General features: G+C 39.4%; 1 protein-coding gene across 6 annotated transcripts in view; it reads right to left on the bottom strand.

Moving 5' to 3' along the window:
- The window catches only part of GPC5 (glypican 5), a 1,274,636-nt gene extending 1,254,634 nt beyond the window's left edge, over positions 1-20,002 (bottom strand). For all 6 annotated transcript variants that reach the window (XR_011528200.1, XM_070579052.1, XM_070579056.1 and 3 more), the window contains exon 1: positions 19,393-20,002. Coding sequence is in view for 5 of the 6 variants with exons in the window: in XM_070579052.1 (XP_070435153.1) it covers positions 19,393-19,558 (166 nt within the window). In the remaining variant the exon portion in view is untranslated. The remainder of the gene's footprint in view (positions 1-19,392) is intronic.
- Positions 20,003-20,278: the final 276 nt, after the last annotated feature.

The following is a 20,278-nucleotide window of genomic DNA, read 5'->3' as shown; positions in this document are numbered from 1 at the left end:
CTTGAAAGCATCACACAAAACTAAGGTCAGGAATCTTGTTTACAAAATAATTATAATGCTTTGAAGTTTTTCTATCATTGGTCATTTTATTTCAAGTATTTATTAGGAATTAATATTTTATCTAATTATTCTTCAATTGACTTGGAAACTTTTAAGTAAAAGAAAAAAAAGGAATTGTATGCATACAGTAGCCTTTTCAAGCCTATGTGTATCTGAGAATGCCTACTATCTTAAATATATCTTCCTTCCACATTCTGTATCTTCTAGTTTCAGTATTGTGGAGAAGGCCAACATCAACTTGGCTATTTCTCCTTTCAATAACCTATCTTCTTCTGACTGTAAGTTTAAATGACTTTCTTAAGTCCTGTAAGTTCAAATTCAAAAATTTTACCAGAATATAAATTATTTCAATAACAAAAATAGGCACAAAAACAACAATAATACAAATGTCTAATAAGTGGCCAAGCTAAGGCTTGAAAGCTGGCAGCCAGGCTCCAAAGCCCATGCACTTAAACATTATACTCCAAATGCTTCAAGTCTTTGATTCAGTAATATTTCTTCTATTATCTGAGACTACCTTTCCTATGCTTTTCTCTCTCATTCTGAAATTTTTATCATGTGTTGGATCTTTTGACTCTTTCATCCTTCTTGTTCATAGTTTACATCCCTTTAACCTTTCCTTCATAATTCAGAAAGTATTTCTCAAGTATATCTCTTGGGTTTTTTGTAGGGAAAGATTCACCTTGAGCTAACATCTGTTGCCAATCTTCCTCTTTTTTTTTTTTTTGCCCCCCCAAAGCTCTACTCCATAGCTGTATTTCCTAGTTACAAATCCTTCTAGTTCTTCCATGTGAGCTGCCACCACTGCAGGGCTACTGACAGACGAGTGGTGTGGTTTCATGCCCAAGAACCGAACCTGAGCCGCAGAAGCTGAATGCGCCAAACTTTAACCACTAGGCCATGAGGGCTGGCTCCAGGATATCTTCTAATTCAGTAATTCGGGTTTTATCAAGTCTATCTTTCATAAGTTTCACTACATTCTTTAAGAGAACCATGAATTTTATCTTCAAGAATTCTTTCCTGTTCTCAGATTATTTTTCAAGATGTGCAGTTGTGTCTTATGAATGCAACAGGAAATGTGAATTAGAGATCAGAAGATGCTCTTTTTATTACATATCTCTCAGACTGAAATGCTGAGTCTTTTACAAGTCCAATTGTTTTCCATTTTTACATGCATGCTTATGGAAGTTATCTGTTTTATGATGTATTTGGAGTTGCAATTGTGTTTGTCATAATTTTTAGATTTCTGTGCTTGACCCTCAGGCCCAGAAAGGACTGTGAAGTGTCTTCTGTAATGCTTCCTCACTGCTGAGTGACTCAGGAGTCCAGTGGGAGAGGGAAGGATCACCATCAGGAAGATGCTGTGGAACAGGAAGTTCCAAGGCTCTGTCCAATTCTATTCACTGTGTTTCTTATGGTCTCCAGGGTGATGTTTCCTTCTCCAGCTAGTATTCCTGCCTTTGTTGGAAACAACTTTAGCAGCAGCCCTGCTTTACTCAGCATGCCAACCTTGTTAAGATGCATGTACTTTGTCAATTCCAACATCTGCATGCTTCAGAAGATATTGACATAATCAATATTTTCCCTCTCATCAAGTGTCTCATGGCCCACCATCCCTAGTGGACCCTATGGCTCTGAGCCAAAGGCTGTTAGTAGGGCAGTTAGTAGGTGTTAGTAGGGCTGCATTAAGAGTGACATTTCTTATTTCTGGAATAACTTTTCTTTCACAAGTTACGACAAACTGTCAGCTTACTGGTGCTTCCTCTATTCTTGTCTTCCATGAACTTTACCATGCAGAGATTTGTCAAACACTTTGGTATTTGGATAATATTCCACTGTAGTTTTCAACAAAGGATATAATTTTTTTCCCTGTTTTATGCGTTAGTTATTTTTATCATAATTTGGAGGACAAGAGAGGGAAAAAGAAAGTTAAAATTGCTAACATTCTGAATTCTATCTTAGAAAGTTTGATTATCCCCTTCATACTTATCCTTTGCAACTAGAATAAAACTTCTGAAGAGGCATGTGATGTAGTACATAATTGTAAAAAAGGAACCATCACATCCCAAAATAACTGTAAAGAGTTCTTTATGACCTTAGAGAAGTTTCTACCCCACAATAATCAGGAAAATAAGATAGCAGATTCTTTGAATCAAGGCTAAGAGAAAAAAGTGGATGGGACCGACCCTGTGGCATAGTGGTTAAGTTTGGCACCCTCTGCTTCAGCAGCCTGGTTTTGCAGTTTCGGATCCTGGGCACGGACCTACACCACTCATCAGCCATGCTGTGGCAGCAACACATACAAAATAGAGGAAGATTGGCACAGAGGTTAGCTCAGGGCTAATCTTCCTTAAGCAAAAACAAGAGAAAGATTGGCAACAGATGTTAGCTCGGGGGGAATCTTCCTCAGGAAAAAAAAATGTGGATGATTTTAAAATCCTTGAAAATTTTTGTTTACTAGTTCACTCCTGACGACTATGGAAGGTGATGTTAATTACTTATTCTTTCTCTCTAATAACTGCTCTGAATTGTGTAACTAGCTGCACTATTCTTTGTAGTGACCAACAGGCAACTCTAAGCCAAAATTTTCAGTCCAGCTCACAAGTGTTGACGCCTTATTCTACTAAAATGTACATGTATTTCACATCTTAACCTTATACCTGATTTCATATTATTTTCCTGACTTATTTTTCATATTATTTCTATACTTGGATTCACATTCCTTTTCCCATTATTATTTGCAGACTATACGAACATTTGTACATTGATTTAAACTATCAGAAGGGCTAGGATAAATATACATACATAAATAGAAATCTATAACTAATTGAAAACAATTAAGACACTGAATGGCTTGACTCCTTCTGGCTCAAATTATTAGCTCCTCTAAAAGTTTTATAATTCGCTCACAAATAAATAGTTAGAAGGGGCCTACAGTATAAGAATATATTAACTATTCAGTGAGAAGCATATGTCATATGAAGAGCCACACACAACATGCGATATAATTAACGTTATCCAAACAGCCATGAATCCAAGGTCAGTATGTTCCTCTTACCTTTCAGGACTGATTTCAGCTAGATGTAAACCTTAAAATATATATGGGAAGTTGCAAGACAAGTAGAAGAAAGAAATCATAATTATATTGATTCTACCTCTTAAATAATTTTTCAATCTGCTTCTTTCCATCTGTACTACCACCACACTAATCTTACACCTAGAAAGGAAGTTTTAAATGGATTACCCTACAGACAAGAAAGGTCTTTTAAAAATGCAAATCTCATTGTGGCTCTTATTCTAAAAGATTTCCCACAGCTTTCTATTGCTCTTGGGATAAAGTCCAAAATTTTACTGATGGTAAAATATAAAGGCCTTATGTACCTAGTTGCTGCCTCACTCAGTTGCCTCTTGTGCACTCAATTCATCAATTTCTTAATCCATCAACATGTTCATAAACTGTGTACTGTGCAAAACAAACATATACACAAGAATGACCAATTTTACTCCAGCTTTTTCTCTTCTTCTCTGCAGAATTAAGCTTCTTGAAAGGGTAGTCTGAAATCATGTTTCCACTTCATTCTCACATAGCCCTACAATCTCCATTCTGACCCTACCAACTTCTTGGTAACTACATACACCTAGGTAACTGTTGAACTTTGAGTCATCAAATCCAAGAGATACTTATCCATTTCCAATCACTCTTGACCTCTTTGTGGAACCTGATACTATTTACTCCCCATTTCTTAGAACTCTTCCCCTTCCTTGACTTCTAAACACCAATAGATTATCCTCTTTCTCCTAATGTTTAATTATTTGTGCTGCCCCAGGTTCTGCCTCTCAGTTCTGTCCCTGCACAATCTTCAACTCCCAGGAATTCACTACACACCTAATGAGCCCCAAATCTTTATCTACGCTACTCTCTCAAGGGATATTTATAGCCATATTTCCCACTCTCTATTATACATTCCACCTCGATATGCCACAGCAACCTCAATATTGACATGCCTAATGTTATACCTTTCCCCCTACAGAGTGCCTCCTACTCTAATTAAAAAAAAACTGGTACTCACACTAGACTCTTCCTTCCCCTTTAAAGGTTCTAACAATTCTGCTTCTAAGTCCCTCCATCTGCTCCACCTACTGCTTCAGAGAGCTTCTCTAACTGGTATTAAGCAAAAAATGTCCCAGGGGAATGATAAAAAGCAAGCTAAGTCAAAAAACTCCTGCCCTGTACAAATAAATTTATTTTCTTAAAAATTAAGTGAACAGATTCTCTCAAGAGTAGTACTTCTCAGAACTTTAATATGCAAATATGTATTGAGACTCCTTAAGAAACATGTTCAGGACGCAGCATTTCTCCCAAGCTAGGGAGATCGTTTTTGCTAAGAACACTAATTAAACAGCCAATAGAAATCATATGCAGCAGGATACAGTTTGGGTTTTGATTGGTTATTCTTTTTGAGGTCAACTCAACCAGAGTTTTAAAAATGGCCTCTTAAAGACTGATAAATGTGTAATCGTCTATGTGGTGGGTGGAGTAGGCAGCCCTGTAGTGTAAATGGGCTCCTGGCTCCCCTTCTCAGGGGACTGTTCAGGAGATGCTGAGTCTTCCTTCCATCTGCGCTAAATTGCAGAGTAATTTCCTGTTCTTTATTTTGATTAATAAATCAAACGAATTCATCAAATATTGATTAAACATCTGCTCTGTATAAGACATTGTGATGGTTATTAAGGATACCAAGAAGGATACAATGCAGTTTTGTCTCTCCAGGGCTCAATGTAGGAGGAAACACATTTGTAGCAAATTTAATTAATGTGACAAAGTGCTGTGAAAGAAGTATGTACCAAGTTCTGCAGGAGCACAGAGGAAGAAATGATTTCCTCTTCTTCGAGAGACAAGAGAGGGGGTCAGAGAAAATTTTGAGCAATAGCTTGAATAATTTTTTAACCAGATGCTTCATAGTCTCATTACCAAAAATATATATATATAAAGTAGAAAATATCCCTATTTTATAAATGAGAAATTGATTTTTTTGTGCTTAAATCTGTATAAGTCGACAAAGCTGATAAGTAGCAAACCAAATTTGAACTCAAATTTGTCAGACAAAATTGGAGGAAATGATACTTCAGAAAGAGGCAACAATATGCAAGATGTATGAAAAGGTATAGTTCACTGGGGAAACCAAAAGCTTTGAGGTATGGCTGCAATGGAATGCCAGGTGTATGTATGGTGCAGGCTAGGGGAGGTTGTTGGGGAGTTGTGAAGCATCTAGGAGTTTTCCCTGCCTGCAAGTAAACACACTAGCATGTTACTGTTTCACAGATGCTGATGGAAGACGAGAGATTCACAGCACAGCAAGCAAGCAGCATGAGTATGATGTTGGCTACCCTGCCCCACAGGGATTCTAGATGGACATCTGCACACGTAATGGATTGCATTACAGGGGAGGAATACCGATCTTGTAGGGGATTCGCCACTTTTACAGCAAGCTGAAACAATCCTGCTCTTTGCCCTGGGAGAAACAATTTTTCAAAGTTGTTTCTTGCAAATACAACACTGCAAATACAACAAGCCCTAAGTAAAGGGAAGTCGCACCTTGCATTCTCTGCATACCCAGTAAAAACACATGTAGGACACACGTAGGTGGATGACCTCTCTGAACAGGAGGTGGGATAGGAGAGAGTGGAAGGACCATAGGAGACAAGACTGGAAAACAAGGCAGGAATTATATCACTGAGAAATTTAAATGCAATACATGGGAGTTTGACCCTTGCCAAAATCACTGGGGAGCCATGAAAGATGTTTTAAGACGTGTGTCAAACACCTCTGGATTTGTATGTATGATTTGATCAGCTTTTCTAGCTTTTCTCCTCCTTCCCCTTGCCCTCCCCCGACTTCATCTTTATAGTTAGTGAAAAAACCACCATACTCTATAAAGTGATCCTTTCTCTAAAATTTTTCAACTTTTAACCAAGAGAGTTGGGTCAGTCTCTCCCTTTTGGAGGAAGCCAAATGGCAGCCATATTTTATGTTATATGAAGCAGTTGCTGTGCAACAGGAAAAAAGCCTAAAGCCACAAAGAGTAAGAGATTTATAAACATTCTAATCCCAATCTTTATTTCTTTAGACCATCTGCATCTCTGCCCTTCCTTTGTCTTTGCTATCCCTTGAGATGCCTCCATATACTTTCCATGCATTTCTTTTATAGCGTAAGACAATTTTAGTTGAGTTTCCGTTACCTGAATCTCAAAGTGTGAAGTAGTTTAGCAGGTCAATGATCTCAGGTTTATCACTTAGGAACATCACCTTTGAAACACTATGGAAAATGCCTTCCAATGAAGACAAAACTGGAAGCAAGACCAACAAACTATGATAATAGTCCAAGAGAGAAATGATGTTTCTATTTACCTTTAAAGACATAGCCATAATTTAGGTACTCTGATTCAGAGAGAACTTTAGAAATAATTCCTAGCTCTGAAGTTAGTTTAGAACACCTCAGTAGTTCCAGGGATAATGTGTGAGGAACAAGTTTTACTCATGGTAGCTCAGGATCAAAAATTGACCCTTCCAAATGGGGAGAAGGAGAGCTTATGAAGCAGAAGAAGGAGCTGGGGCATGAGGGGGCCAAGAAGCTACCAGAAAGTCAAGACTATTAGGATAAAGAGCAAGGGGGATTGTCTGTTTTCATTGCTGCCATTAGACACAAGCCCAGGAAGCCCGAAGGCATTGTTACACAAGGAAGCCCAGGATGGCAGAATTGTAAAAGCTTCATCTCAGTGTTCCTCTAAGGGTAAATCGCATTCATTTGTAAATTTCACTTATCACAGGGTAAATTTAAAATTCTGATTCATTAAAAAAAATTCATCTTTTTCAAGAATTCAAAAGACAGAGAAATACTTGAAGTATAATATTTTTATTTCTTAACTGCTTTTTCCTCCTCCTTATTCAAGGCTATCTACTATTAATGGTATTTTGTGCACTTTGTTTTGGGGTATGTTCATACATAAATTGATACACAAGTATGTTCCTTTTATTTTCTTTTCTTTTCTTTTTGTTGGGCCATAGTTTCCTTTTTCCTTTCAATAATGTCATAAGTCACTTATTGTACTTTCATTATAACAATTTACCTCTCTTGGTTTAATATCCACATGATTAAGAATTTATCATTTAATAGACATTTATATTTGCTGCAAATTTTCTGTGCAATGAATATATACACATTTGTTTAACTTTACCCAATTACTTTGTGTAACCCTTTCCTATAAATTGGAATTGCTAGGCAAAAGATATACAAAATTTAAATTTTGAGTGATAACTGCAGAATTCCTCCGAATGCAGAGACAGTCTTCAACAGTCTCCTCTCAGTATTAGTAGATGAGAGTACTCTATTTCCTACAATCATGGGAACATTAGATATCATGTCATTAGATATTTTTAATCTTTAACAATGCGGTATTCCTAAGAAATTGTTTTTCCCCTGTTAATGTTGAGCTCAGTCATCTTCACATATCCTGATTAGTCATCTATATTATTTGAATTTCATCTATGTTCTTTTTTCATTTCGCTTGGAATATTACTGTCTTTGTTACCAATTTATAAAAGTTCATTTATGATTAAGGATGCTAACCGTTTGGTTGCTGTGCATTACAGATGAAATGCCATAGGGTTTTCTCCCCCATTTATTTCACTGTGATGTTTACATTATTTTTTTAATTATACAGAAGTTACATGTTCAAATATAATCATATTCTTTTTTTTTTTAAGAAAAGCAATGGGAAATTATTGGAGGATTTAACACAAGAAATAAAGATAAGATTTAGTTTTATTGGGAACTCGATTGAGAATCAACTGGGAAAAGGACTGTCAAGGACCAAGAGTAGATGTAGGCCTACTAAATCCAGCCACAAAAAGACACTAGGTTAAAGTATGGCGTTGGCAATGATGGCAGATAGAGAAATCATAGGGACATTTGTGAAAAAGAATCTACGAGAATTTGATGATTGGTTCAATTGATGCAGTGGATGGGGTTTAAACTACTGGGTTATTCCAGGGTGTTATCAATTTAGTCATATTTCCAACTGAAACCTAAAGAGTTATTCTTCATAAAAGGGAGGGAAAGAAAGAATTAATTAACAAAAGCATGATCACAAGGCAACTGAACGTGAGTAGAGAATTCATCAACTGGAACTTCTAAAAACATTTATAAATTAACCCTAGAACATATTTATGTTTCTACCTATTTTAATTACAAATCAAATTATCTCTGAAAGCTGTGGGCTTAAATATCTAAAGTACATAAAGTTTTATCATACAGGATCCTGGAAGAAAATAGATTGGTACTCTCAAATAGGATTACTTAATAAAATTTTTATAAAAGGCAGGATATAGGAAAACTACAAGGGATACTGCAGTACTCCCCAGCTAAAAACTGTGGAGAAGAAGCCATTACTACCTTTTAGGTGGGCAAGAGGAGAAAGCAGTTACCAGAATCCAGAAAGACTTGTGAGGTCACCTGACAGGAGCCTGTGCTTAAGTAAAGGGACATTGCCAGCCTGCAGTGACTCTACAAGGCGAGATCTGGGAACCACCACACCCTGCTTGCCCAGTCTTCTACTCCAGCCATTGATTCCCATTGACTGTCAGGGGCAAGAATGACCATTGATATAGTCCAGGAGCAGAGCCAGTGGAGAGTCCATCTGAGGGGGCAAAGAGACTTGCCAGCACACTCCACCTCTGTGCCTTTCATAGGGAAGAACAGTTCTTATCCTCAATCCAGGGGACACACAAAGACCCATCAGGACTAAGCCATACAGAAACATGATAAAACAGAGTAGATATTTAAAGCTTACTCACCTGATAAAGCCAATGATATGTTGTAGAGCCTATCCCTGCTCCCGTTTACTCAGCACATTCCCAGGCAAAGGACCTCCCTCTTGGTCTTAATTGAATTAGCTTAAGTAACATTATTTTACAAAGGCCAGTCTTTAGTTCTTAAACTATATAATACAAATAAACAAATTTGATTTTATCATAGAATTAAATTGAAAATAATAAGTTATTTAATTTACTAACTAAAATAAAGAATGAAAACATGGACAATGTTTCCAAGACTGCAGGATTAATACCTTGAGGGTGAGTGATGGGAGAAAAATATTTGACAGTTTGGTGTTTTACCAGCATGAAGGAAATGGATTTCTACTATAATTTCTTTGCCTGCTCGCTGATCCAGCATAAAGAATTTTGTATCTAAGAACATTTGTAACAGAATTAATTATGCAGCATTTGTAGATTATATTGCTGTTCACAAAGCTTTTTCACCATACCATGTGGTCCACAAAAAACACTGAAAGGGAAAACGAACAGGCCTCTATCGCTCTCCCTGTGAAGAAAGAAAAACATTTTCTGAGAGATTGAGTTGTTTGCTAAAGGTCACATTGCTAATAAGTGATAGAGTCAAGACTAAGCTATTTCAAAACTATAAATTCACTGTTATTCACTAAAATACGTGACCATAGGATGAGACAAACTAAGTTAAAATGTCTGCTCTTCCCATTTACCTTAAGACATTCCAATCCTTTGCTACATCTACTATTGTTCCTTATTTTGTATGTAAGATATCTCCAAAGATGAATCAAATATTAAATATACAATAATTTAATATTTTAATTTAATTTGAAGCATGTTTGTTCCTCTAAACTTATAAAAGTAAAAAGTAAAATTTAGCTTTGTTTCATAACTGAAGCTCTTAACTATACAAACACATATCCACATATCTTCAGCTGACAAATAGTACCCTGAAGAACTCTAGATTTCTCAGTTTCTTGACTCTTTCATTGTTATTCCTATTTCCTTCAGCTTTCAAGTTGATCTAAAAATCTTTTTTAAAAGTGACTTTTTTTTCCCCCAGAGTAAAATGTATTCCAAGCCTGGTGAGAACAGACTGTTAATCTCTTCATTTTATTGACCTACTTCAGTTTCAGCTCATTAAACACAGACATTTTCAATGATCAAAAGAAAATGAACCAAATGTAACTTGGCATAACCTTACTAAATAAGAGAGTCGTTCAAAAAGCAAATAAATCTGAACAGGTAATTTAATATTGACAATCTTCCATTTAAAGAAGATATATATAATGAACAGCACATCCAGAAATAATTTTTACATTCATTTCAAGGAAGGCACACTCTTGATGTTTTTTTTATTCAACTCCCTTCTCAGTTCTTACCCTCTCCCAAAATGAATATTGAAGAAATCATAAAGTTCCTCAAAACAGTAAGACAAGGAAAAGCAAAGGACTACGAGCTCTGAAAACGTACCTGCAAAGATTATTTAATTATATTGCCATATAGAATCATAAAAACTAAAATAAATTTAGTTATCATAGCACAGGAGAGGAAGACTAGTAATTCAAACTCATTAACCTAGTAAGAGCAATCAACAATTAAAATTATGAAACAAGAAATGTTTACTGACTTTCAAATATGATTGTATTTGAAACATAACAGTTGAACCATGTCAACATATGCATGACTCATTAGCTTAAATAATTCTTCTAGGGGAAAGTTTCCAAATACTTCTTGTAAGACACCTTAAATAAATAGCCAACCACACTCTATACAGAAAAAAAATTTTCTAAGGCATCACTGAAAAGAAGTCTTAAAGACCAGGTATTTCTAAAATTGGAATTGTTGGAAATACTTTAGAGACAGATTATACCTACTACTATATCTCATGTTTTGTGATTTAGCATCAAGTATTAGTTTGCATATTCTGAAAGGCTGTGGTCTCTCTACCTGGTCTGCATGGAGTCTGGACCCCAAGTCAGTGTCCTTTAATAAACAATTTCCAGCTCCAGAATAATTCTGCAGATAAGTGATATGTGCTTTACTCCCAACATGGAATTAACAAGGGTGGGAGATGGAAAACTGAATCATTTTCAATTTCCTTACTATTAATGTCCTCGTGGAAAGAAATCATTTTGCAAGAAATATATTCAAATAAAACACAACCCAATCAATCCAGAGCCACACGTAAATTACATTTTATCATCTTTATTTTTCTCCATTCTCCCAATGACATATAAATGAATGTTCTAAGGCAGATAAGTCACACTGTCCATATGACAATAAAAACTGTGCAAATGAATCACTTAAATGTTAAATCATCTTCCTTTCTTGTAGGACATTTGAGGAAACTTTCTTCCAGACGTTTATTCGACAATCCATTTACTCTGCTTCAAAACTGTTAGATAATGTAGATAAAAAATTCCTTTAAATTTAAACTTAAAAGAATTGGGTCACTTTATAGAATTTGTGGCAGAGTTACACAAAAAAATATTAAAACCACAAAAACCATTTATTCAACAACACAACTGAGCCCGGATCAGATCATATTTTTTAACACTTCACCTTCTACAGTTCTCATTCTATTAAAATTAAGCATAGAAAATATAACTAAACACAATAAATTGAGCCTATGAGGCAACTATACATATAAGATTAATTCTACAAATCAACATTTATTTATTAATTTGGGCCTAATCACAGAACAAAATGATAAATCTATCACAGATCCTGCTCTCAAGTAGTCTATAGTCTAGTAGAGGGAAAGAAATAGATTTAAAATCGGTACTGCTGCTCTGAGTTCCTCCGTTACACTAGAAATAACAAGCATTGATCTATATGTGATGAGTTTGAGGATTTCAGGGCTGAACAAGAAAAAGACAGGACATCAAGACGGCAGTGTGATACAGCACACTTTATTTGGGTGGCACTTTGACAGGTTCCATGAAAGTGGATGTCCCTCACAGCAGAGACCTTCCAGAGACAGTGGTGAGGACCACCCCCCAGAAGAGATAGAAGGCAAGGGAACTGCCAGGAGAGACGGGAATTGGAGAGGGGCTCACCTGTTTAGGTGATATCACTCAGCAGCAAGATGGCAAGTCTCTGAGTCAGAGAGCTTCCAAGGGCAGCAGCACCTTGGGGTCTTTTACAGCCCCAGAGTTTGTGTTAGCTATGGCTAGCAGACGTTAGGTGCAGTTTTGTGGGGTATGCAAAGCAGGTAGGCTCCAAATGCCTAAAAATATGCTTACTGGAGCTAAACTTAAAGCAACTGGATATGTAAACAACTGAGTTTGGCACTGGCGGGCTTGGGGCTAACGGTCCCAATCTGCTGTGAAGAAGTAAAAAACACAGGGGCCAATCTTTAACCCATTTATATAACATCATAAAGCATAAAAAATGTCATCGTATATTGATAGCAGAATCTTGGATGTTCAATATCCTGGACTGACTTTTGGAGTTTAACTTCAGAATTCTAGAGAGGTTCCAAAGATGTAGTAAGATGCTCCTGGAAGCTTTACTAAATTACTCAACAAATAATTCAGCTCTTATTCTGTGCCAGGCACTATTCTAGGCACCAAGTATACTACAGTGAGCAAGGTACACAACAGGACTGGCTACATAATTTCCAGGGCCCGATGCAAAAGAAAATGCAGGACTCTTTGCTCAGACTTCAAGATGGTGATGGCAGAACATTAAACTAAGCATGGGGCCCTTCTGAGTGTGGGACCCTGTGTGACTGCGCAAGTCCCATGCCTGTGAAACTGGCCCTGGTAGACATGTTCTCTGTTCTCATCATGCACACAATCCAGTGGTGAAAGATCAACAGTAAGTAGCAAGAGAAGAAATATGGCACCATGGTAAGTGCCATGAAAGAAACAAAAGGAATTCTACAGAAATAACTGAGGGAACATAGTTCGGTGAACCTTGAGAAAGGCCTCTCTGAAGGGCTGACATTTAAGCTGAGACCTGAAGCATGCAAACAAGCCCGCCATATGATGTGTGTGTGTGTGTGTGTGTGTGTGAGAGAGAGAGAGAGTGAGAGAGTGAGAGAGTGAGAGAGTGAGAGAGTGAGTGAGAGTGAGAGAGAGAGAGAGAGAGAGAGAGAGAGTGAGAGAGAGAGAGATATCGAGAACATAAGTTGGATGGTTTATGCCAGTGGTTCTCAACCAGGACAATCTTGCCTCCCATGGGACATTCAGCAATGTCTGGAGACGTTTTGCTTGTCAAGGCTGGGAAGAGGAGAATAATGCTACTGGCGTCTAGTGGGTGAAGGTCAGGGAGGCTTCTAACATCCTACCAGCACAAGACAGCACCCTCTCCATCCCCCACACAACAAAGAATTATCCAGCCCCAAAGGGCAATGGTGCTGACACTGAAAAACCCTAACGGAGAATGACTATAGAGCATGTGCAAAGCTGTGGGTGGGGTAAGAGTCAGCACATTTACCCTTTCCTGTCCTTAGCTATGGGACTTAATGACAGTGAATATTGGAAACCTATATTTCCAACAACAAAGGAGAATTCAATTTATGGTTCAGTGATTCAGTGAAATACTCTACAGTCACTAAAAAAAATTGCTTAGAAGGATGTTTAATGTCATGAGAAATACTGATCTGTCATAATTAGTCACAAAGAAAGATGAAGTGATTCTACATTCTTTCAAAAAATGTTTATGTGCTTAGCAGAGGATTGATGAGGGTATTGAAAAGATAATGCAAAGGGTCACTGGTGGCTTTTTCTGGATGGTAAAATTATTTTCAGTACGTTAAATTTTCAAGAGAATGTGTATTCTTTCATAGAAACATGAAAGTACAAAATCTCATTTTCTTTCTATAAAAGTGCATTCCACATTTAACTTACATGGCAGCCATATGTGAACCTGATATGGCTAATCAAAAGCTGTCTATTTATTGTGATTCATAGAACAAGACTAATAATTTTAGGATAATTTTAGCAGTATCATTAGTGAAATTTGAAATTGCTAAAGCTGAAAAGTGGGAGAATTGAGAGCACAATGAGTCTTGTCTTTTCTTCTAGTTGAAGTTCAGGCTTTTATAAAAGAAAGACAGATATGGAAAATGGCTATGCTCTATTAAAATTAACTGCTACTGTTACTTAACCAAGTAGACCAGGTAGCACATTTGCAGACAATCTATTTCAACAACTCATATGATTGAAGTCTCTGATGACTCCATTTTAACAAAAGAATTTGTGGCTTCTTGAAGAAATCAGTGACCACTTGAACGCATCTATTCAGGAGAGGCAACTGGTTGTTGGAATGCTGCTCTAGGTCTTACGCCAATGAATGATAAAAATGTTATAGACTTAGAAGGTGTTCTTATCAAATCTGGAAAGCAAATTATATATACACAGACACAAACAAACACACACACAGACAAGACAAAAATCCACACCCCAGAAAGTCTCGACAAGCTGGAAACATGGTTGAGGGGAGGGTGGAATAATTATAAAATGCTATTCTTAAGTTCCCCAAACTGCACCCTTGCTAAAGCCAATTATACAAATATAGGATGTTGGACACTTGGCAAAAAGGAACTAACATTGTGGGATGGACGGAAGATGAAGACACACACACAACACTTATATTTGTTAGTAAATTGAGGGAATAGGGTGTGATTAGTACAACTCAGGCCCCTGAGGGACAGTCATACTCTTGGACCCAAAGTAGAAAATTATACTGGCTTCCCTATCATTAAGCTTTAAGAAAACCCAGGATAAAAATGAAACACATGATTATCTTAGACATCAAAGCACACACTGGATTTTCCAGAGGGGAAAGTGTCAAGCTGCCCTGACACTGGAACTAGGTCTTGATGTTTACAACTCAACACAGACAACAAGCACAGAATAAAAAAACAATGATGAGACAAAACCACTTGAGACCTGTGGTGCCACAGGATAACCACAAGGACACTCCGCAACCACAAAAATGACTAAACATGCCCCTCTTTTGACCAAGAGTGACTACTGCTTCTTCATTATCGACAGCCACCCCCACCTTAATCTTCCTAACACGTAGATAAATTACAAAGACACCCAATTCCTCAATTGCCCTGCTTCATTAAACTCTCCTGATAACTATCCAGCACAAGCCCTAATCCTATAAAAAGCCCCTCTAACTGTCTTTTACCAAGACACCTGTAGCTCTTGTGGGGTGCGATCTCCCTCACTGTAGCAAGCAAAAGGAAGCTAATTTGTTTGACTATAGGTTTGTTTCTGGGGGTTCTTGGCTGGCTGGTGGGCTTCAACACAGGACAATTCTGATATGAACATTCTGCCCCAACATCAGATGATGGGTCCCTTTCATGGCTTTGGAACTTCAAAACTCAAGCAGCAAAAGGAGCTAGTCCATGAGAAACAAGAGTCCCAATTTGAGATTACTGTCAATGAGTGACTATGGCCACCAGTCATCCAATTATGTGAATCCCTTAACCACCTTGTATGTACTATGCCATCTCCCTGAACACAGACAGTGGAATGGTGGCAGTGGCAGTAGAGGCAGTGGTGGTGGGTGCTGCTGCCAGCAGTGGAGCAGCCTCATATGTTTCTTAGAGTTCCATTAGTTCATGAAAAGAAAAAAAATATTAACCATAACCTAATAAATACCATTTCAGGTAAAAACGTATTTCCCAATTTTAGAAACAATTATTTGACTTTAAAAAAAACTAGTTATTATTTTAAAAAAATCTTCTGATATATAGAGATTTAAAATTAAAATTTCACCCTTAAAGGCCAAGTCCAGTTAAAATCAAGAGCCCAAGGGGCCAGCCCAGTGGCATAATTGTTAAGTTCACAGTTTGCAGCCTGATCTTGGGCACAGACCTATGCACCGCTTATCAAGCCATGCTGTGGCTGCATCCCACATACAAAATAGAGGAAGATGGGCACTGATGTTAGCTCAGAGACAATCTTCCTCACAAAAAAAATCAAGACCCCAAATAAAAACTGTAATGACAGTAACACATTTTTGAGCACTTACTATGTGCCTGGATCTGTGCTATTTTACATACATATATTATTGCATCTCATTTAAGTAACAATCCTTTAAGAGCAAATATTCCATTTTACAGATGAGGAAACAGAATTTCAAAGAGGATAAATGAGTAACCTAGAACACAGAGCTACAGGTGGCCAAACCAAATTCTGAAACCCTGATGTCCATAATTCCAAACTCTGAGGTTACCAGGTAGATCTTAGGTATGAGAATGAAAAAACACTGTCCTTGAAGTGATTATAAAAATCAATTATAAAGAAAGCACTTAAAAAAAGAAAACTATAGAGCAGTACTTAAAGTGTCCAATAGTATTAGAATCTCATTTTACCACATCAAGTTTATTTTTATTATCCCATTTATAGCCAAAAGCTATCAAAAAAAGTTATCTTTCACAAACTTCTCTCTGTATCAAGGAACATCCACATTTTAAAAACTAGTTGGAATATAAATTATCTGAATGTAGTCTTGGATTTTTTTATAAGCTTCTCCTTTCTAAATTATTTTCTTTAAAAAAGGAAATACTAATGCATGTGTGAAGAGAATTTCAATGGGAAAGCAGTATCCTTCCTGCCCAATAAATAAAATAAAAATAAAAGGACCTTTAAAAGACACTTTCCCTAACAGTTCTTTTCTGAATAAAATAAACAAGAGCAAAGGGCACCTTGACTACTACTTAGGAAATAAAATCAGAACACAGGGAAATCTGAAATTCTAATCACATTTACACCTTCTCTCCTTTTTTACATTTCTCATCCAAACATCCTTAGGAGCTCAACGGGCTTAAAAGAATTGGAGCAGGGAAGAGAACAAAAGTGAGGGGAATCTGAGAAACAGCTTACATGGCTGTTCTCACCATTTTATTAATTTCAAGTTGGGTAACATCATTTTCAGAAGACATAAATGTCACAAAGGTAGGAATAAACTGTAAAAAGTTATTCTACCTGCTTATATTATAAAAATGGCATTTTGGCTAGACATCTCAGAAATTAACCACTTGTGGACAAGAAACGCAAGAAAGGACTAAAAAAACAAACTTTTAAAGAAAACAAATAGCAAATTTAAATGTATTAGTTTTAGTCAATGAAAGCCTATGTGCTAAATACACACATTTGTTATAAAGAATATTAATATTTGTACTCTGATGTGAGGATGACTACTTAGCTATTGACTATGTTCTCTCTTGAGATTGAGGATAATTTTAGAAAACAAGATAGCCAACTACTATACATTATCAAGCTAAATATTATAAATCATAGATAAATACAAAAACAAAAGCATTTATGGAGTGTGTGGTATTGTGGGTTTGGGAATGAGATTTTTCAATGGGAAGAAGAGAAACATCAATGTCAACAGAAACAGTTTAATATCACATTTAATTACTCAAATAAAACAATGACAGTACAGAGAAAAGAAAAATTCAGAATTATATCAAATTCATCTGCAAATGCCGTTTATTGGGGGATTCTAATTCAGAATAATACTTTCATGTGACTTTTTCTTAAGGTAAATATGAAAAGAATTTAGCACTTCTTTTCACCAGCACCAGTGACGTCTCTAAGAGTGCAGTCCTGCCAGGCCCCTTCAGGAGGGGCTGTTGTGATTCCTCCGACATTCGGTTAGGCCACAGAAAAAGGAAAGTACCAGCAGTGGGGAAACAATCCAGAATATTCTAGAAAAGTAGGTGCTTGCCATCCTGGCTCTTTTTGTGTCTCATGTGTATCAAATGCAAATAAGTACAACCATTTCCTTCTCTCTAGGGCAGAGCTTCAGTGTCCCCTTACATCCTGGTAAAATGCTATGCCAGTGATTGATACTCTGGGAAGTTCCTCTTCAGAAGACATGGCATACACAAGGTTCCAGAAATGTAACACCTTTTAGTCAATGAGTTGCACGCAGCAGGTACCAGAAATAGTGATATGAGAGGTGGTGAAATCAAGGCCTTACTGGGGAGCTGTCAATATTCCCCGAAGGTAGCCAAAATTATGACATTTGGGGCAAAATGTAATAATGGAGGTGAGGATTTCCCAGCTCAACGCCCTCTCTGCATCCCTCTCCCCAACACACACACCCGCTTTAGTGGTATTAACTACTGATAAGTCAAGTTTCTTTTTTAATGAAAAGAATGCACCAAAATAAGGAAACAGGTTTATAAGGGGGTACTATTGTTTGAGGACAGAAGAATTGCCCTACACTGAGAATATCAACTATGTTGTTTCAAGTAGCATAGAAAAAGCAACTAGAGCCGAATAGGTATTCAAATAAATTTTCCTGTGTTTGTTTAAAAGCCTGGTCATGTAAACCAAAATGGACTCAGTGTTCCCAAACGCCCAGATTTTCCTTGTGGGATGACTTGAGAACTGAGTCCACAACGAGCAAAGCAATCAAACAAAATACCTACAGCCCCATAGTACTAAGAGCAAGTCTCCTCACCCTAAAAACTCGGGCAAAGGATGGATTTTACACCCAGGCCACCTTCACAAGTTCTTTGTTCAACCAATAAGCTTACAGCATTCCTCCGCGTTGGCTTCCTAGTCAGGGTGAATTGCTTCAGTAAGAGCTTAGCTCCAGACACCTGCTACAGCGTTTGACAACGCAGACCCGTTCTTCCAGACCGCAGGGCAACGGGAACTCCCGCCCGCAGAGGGACACCTGCGCTGTGGGGCGGGGAGCAGGGGGAATGGCGCGGGCAAGAGGCGCCGACGGGAAGCGGACTCTACACTGGACCCACTCACTGTACTCTTTCCCCTTCGATCCCCCGCACATTTCATCCGCGTTAAGTGGCTCCCTAATACATTTAGTGTGATTGCCTGTTGCCGACACACCTTTCAGGTGTGGAAACTACCCGCTGGTTCCGAGCGACACACAGGGTAGTCCAGGTTCCAGCAAAAAGGGCTTGGTGCCAGGGCGCGGAAGGGAGGCTGAGGGCCACGCCAGTGTGGGTGGGTGTACGGGGTCCGAGTCTTAACCACAGAGGAGACCGGCTGCCCTCGTCAGTGCACCGTTCTCCAACAAAAAAGGATAACGCAGGGATGCGGTTTTAGTATCAAACTTGGAGAGACCAACCCAACTCCGTCCACCAGACGAGAAAGCAGCAAACCGAGGCCCCCCGGCGGGGCCCTGGAGAAATTCCCACTCGGAAGAGAAGGCGGGCAGGGCGCACCGTCCCCAGCTGGCAGCTTTCCTGGCCTCTTCCAACGCATCGCCGAGGCTAAGCGCCCGGCGGGAAGCAAACGGCCAGAGCTCGGCTTAGCCGCAGGCACAGGCAGGGAGTCCCCGGAGCTGCGCCGCGCTCGGGATGTTCACACCAAGCTTCCCCAAGGCCTCCCCCGGGTTCACTTTGCACGGCCGGAGAGCCTGAAAGGTCATCTTCCCACGAAGGAGCACCCCCGAGCCTGGGTTGCGCAGGGCCGGCCCTCAGGACACCCCGGCCCGCGCCCAGGCGCACTGCCCCGCGCCTGCCAGCCGCGCCTTACCTGGCCGCGGCGAATCCGGCAGCCCCTTGACAGCTCCCGCGAGGCGCCACTGGAAAACTTTCCGAACTTCTTCGCAGCTCTGCACGCCCTCGCTTCGGGTAGACCCGACGAGAGCCAGAAGGAGGAGACAGCGACAGCCCACGCGCCAGGTCCGTGCATCCATCATCGATGTCCTGGTCCCCCCTTCCCTGGCTGTGGACCCCACTCTCCCCGCGCGCCCCGCGGTGCAGGCGCTGGAAAAGGCTCAGCGGTCGAGGTTCCCAAGAGGTGCGAACTGGCGGCGGGCGTTCCGGGACCGCTCTGGGATGCTGGCTTCACCTGGGAGCGCTTGGCTTTCACCGGAGGAACCCTGAGGCTGAGACACCAGGGTCCTCGGGCAGAGCGCCGCCGGGTCTCCCTCTCGGGCGAGGAAGCTGGCGCTGCGCGGACAAGAAGAACGGCTGGGGCCGAACGGAGTCCGCGAGCATCTGGCTCTGGCCACCGCAGCCGTCGCCGCCGGCTCGGCTAGAAGCTGCCAACCTGAGACGCGCCCGCCCGCCGCGCTCCGCGGGCAAACCCCGCCCCGCCCCCAGTCAAGCCCCGCCCCGCCGCCAGGCCACGCCCCCTCCATGCCACGCCCCCGGCGCCGTTGCCCAGAGCCGCACCCGCCAGCTGCTGTCAATGCCGAGCCCACGCTGGACAGAGATCAGAGCCGCGCTGCCTGGAGCGAAGAAACAAATAAATAAAATGAACCCCAGTCCATTCTTGGGAACAACAGTGTGATGAAAAGAAGAGCGAATGTATGAAGAGGCTGACAGGAGAAAAGGGATGACAAACACCAACTGGAACTAAAATGAATGGAACCTATGAATCAAGGTCCTCAATACATAGGAATTTGTATTCAAAT

Source organism: Equus przewalskii, chromosome 16 (genome assembly GCF_037783145.1).
Source record: "Equus przewalskii isolate Varuska chromosome 16, EquPr2, whole genome shotgun sequence".
Lineage (NCBI taxonomy): Eukaryota > Metazoa > Chordata > Mammalia > Perissodactyla > Equidae > Equus > Equus przewalskii.
The sequence above is the reverse complement of the archived record's forward strand: the minus strand, read 5'-3'. Positions and strand labels throughout refer to the sequence as shown.